The 4,176-nt window shown below is 32.3% G+C and overlaps 1 protein-coding gene across 6 annotated transcripts; it reads left to right on the forward strand.

Moving 5' to 3' along the window:
• The first annotated feature begins 1,289 nt into the window (after window positions 1–1,289).
• LOC109339169 (uncharacterized protein At4g28440-like) lies at window positions 1,290–3,441 on the forward strand. Of its 6 annotated transcripts, none has more exons than XR_002106629.1 (4): window positions 1,290–1,653; window positions 2,263–2,489; window positions 2,609–2,650; window positions 2,861–3,441. XR_002106629.1 is itself a non-coding variant. In XM_019576580.1 (3 exons), the coding sequence occupies exons 1-2, from the start codon at window positions 1,422–1,424 to the stop codon at window positions 2,451–2,453; spliced, it is 423 nt and encodes a 140-aa protein (XP_019432125.1). In that variant the 5' UTR covers window positions 1,290–1,421; the 3' UTR covers window positions 2,454–2,489; window positions 2,609–3,441. The 6 variants fall into 6 exon arrangements, 2 of the variants coding, with proteins under 2 accessions (XP_019432125.1, XP_019432124.1); XR_002106630.1 differs by having other exon boundaries at window positions 2,880–3,441; XM_019576580.1 differs by having other exon boundaries at window positions 2,609–3,441.
• The last annotated feature ends 735 nt before the right edge of the window (window positions 3,442–4,176 follow it).

The following is a 4,176-nucleotide window of genomic DNA, read 5'->3' on the forward strand; positions in this document are numbered from 1 at the left end:
AGCCCTCACTTTAGCTTGGAGACTTTTCCAAGACAGAGTACCTACTATGGAAGCTTTACTTAGGAGAGGAATTTCACAACTACAAGGAGAAACCACGTGCAAGTTATGTATCGAAGAACCAGAAACTTCTCAACACTTCTTTTCGGGATGTAGGATCGCTTACCATCTTTGATAGATGCTTCATAATTGGTTGTGGTTTGACATCACTCTTCCACATGAGACTAGAAGTCACTTCACAATGCATATGGGCCTCTCTACTAACAAAAAAAAGCAGGAGAATATGGAGCATCATATGACTATCAATAATACGATCAATCTGGTTGGCAAAGAAAAAACTTCATATTCAACAATAACAAGATCTATTTCCAAAAAAAATTGGAGACCGTGAAAGTGAAATCATGGCTTTGGATTAGAGGAAAAACTGATAATACAATTATGTCATACTATGAATGGATTTCTAAACCATGTTAATGCTTACTTTCTTACTACTCCCAAATTCTTGTTGTAATTATGTGACTATTGACCTCTCTTATAAATCTTGTATGATTGATACATTGTATTAATACAATTTCACATATCAAAAAAAGTATCATCTAAATTGCAGTATCATCGTAGATCTTTTATGAGGATTAAAATATATTTTTGAAAGAAATTTGCAAACATTAAAAAAGGAATACAAATTAAACTTTGTAGTTATCTATAGTTGAAACCATTTTTAAAAAGTTGTCACAATTTCATGCTAATGAAAGTGGCCTTTAATTATTAATATATTTGGTACATTATTATTTGTAATGTACACTAATTATTAATATTTTTTATTATGCTTCAAAAATGGGTGTATAGCATTTTAAGCATGTCTAGGTTCAGGGGTAATCAATGTAATGAATATATAGAAAATTGGGGGTTTGTCTAGATGTAAAAAAATTGAAGGATTTGTGTAGGTGTAAAAAAATTGAGAGGTGGTTTATATAATTTCACTAAAACTCATGAGGTGTGAGTGTAATTTACTCTAAAAATTAAGTCATTTCCAACATTTTTTATAATTTTAAATAAAAATGGTTTGTTTCGGCCTTTATGCTTTAATAATTATAAACCTCTCGGTATAAACATTTTTTACTGATATAGTTATTGTACCTTATGCATAGGAACCAATTTAGCAATTGAACTGGTGGTACAATCGAGTTTTCATAACCATGACAAGAGAAACATCAATGGAAACTTGGAGCAACTCACGCGGGCTAACATGGCCCAGAATTATGAGCTTCAGTTGCAGAATTCAGGCCCAACAGTTATATTTTCCTAAATTCCCAAATCCGATAACAAAAGCATAGAGGGATTAGGGTTAGGATTTAACATAGAATTCTGTGATCAATTCGATTGATTATCTCAGAATACGAACTTGAAACGCTATCTCTGAATAAATGGCGACACCGACGACGAAACGAAAGCCGGTGTTTGTGAAAGTTGATCAGCTGAAACCTGGAACCAGTGGCCACACTCTAACGGTGAAAGTGGTGAGCTCGAACCCGGTGAAGACGGTGACCAACCGGGGCGGCTGGTCGTCGGTTTTAACGGTTCGCCCAACCCGAATAGCTGAGTTTCTCATTGGCGATGAAACCGGAACGATACTATTCACCGCTCGCAATGATCAGGGTATGATGATTTTCCTTTGTTTGTATATAATTGTATGATTTGGTATCTATTGATTATTGTGTTTGTGTGCTAATGGGTTCCAAGCCCGTAACCGCAATATTGCGGCTTCAATTGCGGTCCGCGGTTTAAAACCTTAGACAGTTCATTAGGTTTATTATTTACTGATTGTGTGATTAGTTTTACTTTGAAATTAGATCAATTTAGAAGTAGGTAATTTAATATTTTTTTGTAAGTCACACTCAGAAATATTTCTATGTTGATGAATTTACTAAGTAGTTAATTCTCTCTATGTAGAATGTGAATTATAAGATAGAAGATACCAATAATGCCTTAAAATTTGATAAAAGGAAGACATAAGTAAACTAACTGAATTTTGTTATGTGGACTTTACCAACGTTGGAATTTGGTTTGCACTGTAATGTTGGATGTAATGTGAGGAATATGCATCCTTTGTTTTTAGAGACATGATAATTTCATATCTTATATCAATTCCTAAACTAATGTTTTTAAATGTATTTGTTAGCACTTATTCAATATGTTTTTGCTTAATGCTATAGGTTTGGTTTTGATTGTATTGGTGTAGTGATTAATTCATTTACTTGTGTACAGTGGAGCTCATGAACCCAGGCTCAACTTTAATTCTGCGTAATGCTAAAATTGACATGTTCAAGGGGTCTATGAGGCTAGCAGTTGATAAATGGGGGCGTGTTGAAGTGACTGAACCTGCAAATTTTGAGGTTAAAGAGGATAACAATCTTTCATTAGTTGAATATGAATTAGTCAATGTTGTTGAAGAGTGATTTTAGCTTCTGGCAATGAATCTTTAGTCACCAGAGGTTCTGATTTTTATGTACACCATTGAACTATTGGACTGCAGTGCAGTTTTCATTTAGTATAGTCTTTTGCTTATTTTAGTACTAAAATTGATGTGGTTAATGCAAAGAAGTTATTTCAGGTCAACTTGCAAAGTTATGGGGCTCATGCTTAACATGCAAAAGTGAATGTTCTTGTATGTATTTCATGAGCACTTCTTAATAATTTATCCAACCCATGAAATATATACAATGACATTTCACCTTTGTGGTCTGATGATCCTTTTACTTGTGACTCATGGCCTAAGATTAGGGTAGGTGGGTAACACATATTTCATAATCACCAAGAATTATTAATTATTGCTCCTCCCTTACATTAATTACTTAATTATTAGAACCTCAAGGAATGTTCAGCTGCTGCCCACACACTAAGACTCAAGTCAAAATGCTTAGGATTGATCTTTTAGAGTAGCTACTTAAAGAAACTCGGCTACCAAGAAAGCAAGAGTTCAAAGATGACTTTTAGATGAAGGATTTGATGTAATTAGAAGCTCCAAGAACCTTGATCAAGTTGTATCAATTACATGCAACAAGGAAGATAGTTTTTGTGTGAACAAACCAAAGGCCTAGGGTTAAACTCCCTCAAAGAAAAAGGGATGTAGGAGATCTTACTTGCTGTGATGATGAGGATGTGAGGTTGATTAGTAACTTGATCTTGAATGCAAGCTTGACTTCACTAAATGGCCAAGGGTGTTGCTTAGAATGAGTGAAGATGATGGGTAGTTGTAGGAATGAGTTAGTGGGATGAATCAAGGAGAATAGAGGTGGCTCATGGCTATTGATTAGAGGTTAAAGGTAGATATTTTGTTCTACTTGTTTACTTTTTGTAACTAATTTGTACTAATAGGAATCTGCAGGACATGGTTGATATTAATTGTTATCCTAACTTATCAAGACCTAAAGCTTTTAATTCTAAGCTCTCCAAAATATTTAGCTAGCACAAGCTACTCAGATTTTTAGAACATTGTCACCCACACCCAGGGTCAGAGACATTGTTAGTTTCTCAACTAACAATCTTTAATGCTTTAAATTTTAAAGGATTTGCCAAGAGATAGAATAATTGTTCATTTATTCTCACAAATCACTAGCTCAGGAATATACTTTGGATAAAGTATAGTTTCATATCTCGATAAAATAATTAAAAGCATACATAAAATTAGAATTTTAAAGTAACACACTAATATTTATAAAATGACATGATTATTTTTATTAAAGTAAAATATTTTCCTTAATAATTCCTTTAAGATAGAAATACTTCATAAGCTAGCTGTATACTCAAATAAATTTAATTGGAAAATAATTGCTTATATAAAGTAGATAAAATAATAGAAATTAATTTTTGTAACTTTTCTATACTATATATAAAGTCAAAATAAGATTAATAGACAAATATGTAAAGATGAGAGATGATTTCTATATTTCAATTTTATCATTTACTATATTCAATATTTTATGGTTGTCTTTGTAACATACAAGTTACAAATAATTTTGTAAAACATGATACACAAAACATAAAAAGGAATGAAATTTAATTGGATTTGATACAATTCTTTAACTCCATAATCCACTATGTCAATTACTAGTTGATATTCTACTAAGCATAATGGGAAAAAAAATATTGTGGTAAAGTTGAAAACTTTGAAGGAAAGTA

This window comes from Lupinus angustifolius, unplaced genomic scaffold, assembly GCF_001865875.1.
Source record: "Lupinus angustifolius cultivar Tanjil unplaced genomic scaffold, LupAngTanjil_v1.0 Scaffold_60_94, whole genome shotgun sequence".
In the NCBI taxonomy this organism is placed as follows: domain Eukaryota; kingdom Viridiplantae; phylum Streptophyta; class Magnoliopsida; order Fabales; family Fabaceae; genus Lupinus; species Lupinus angustifolius.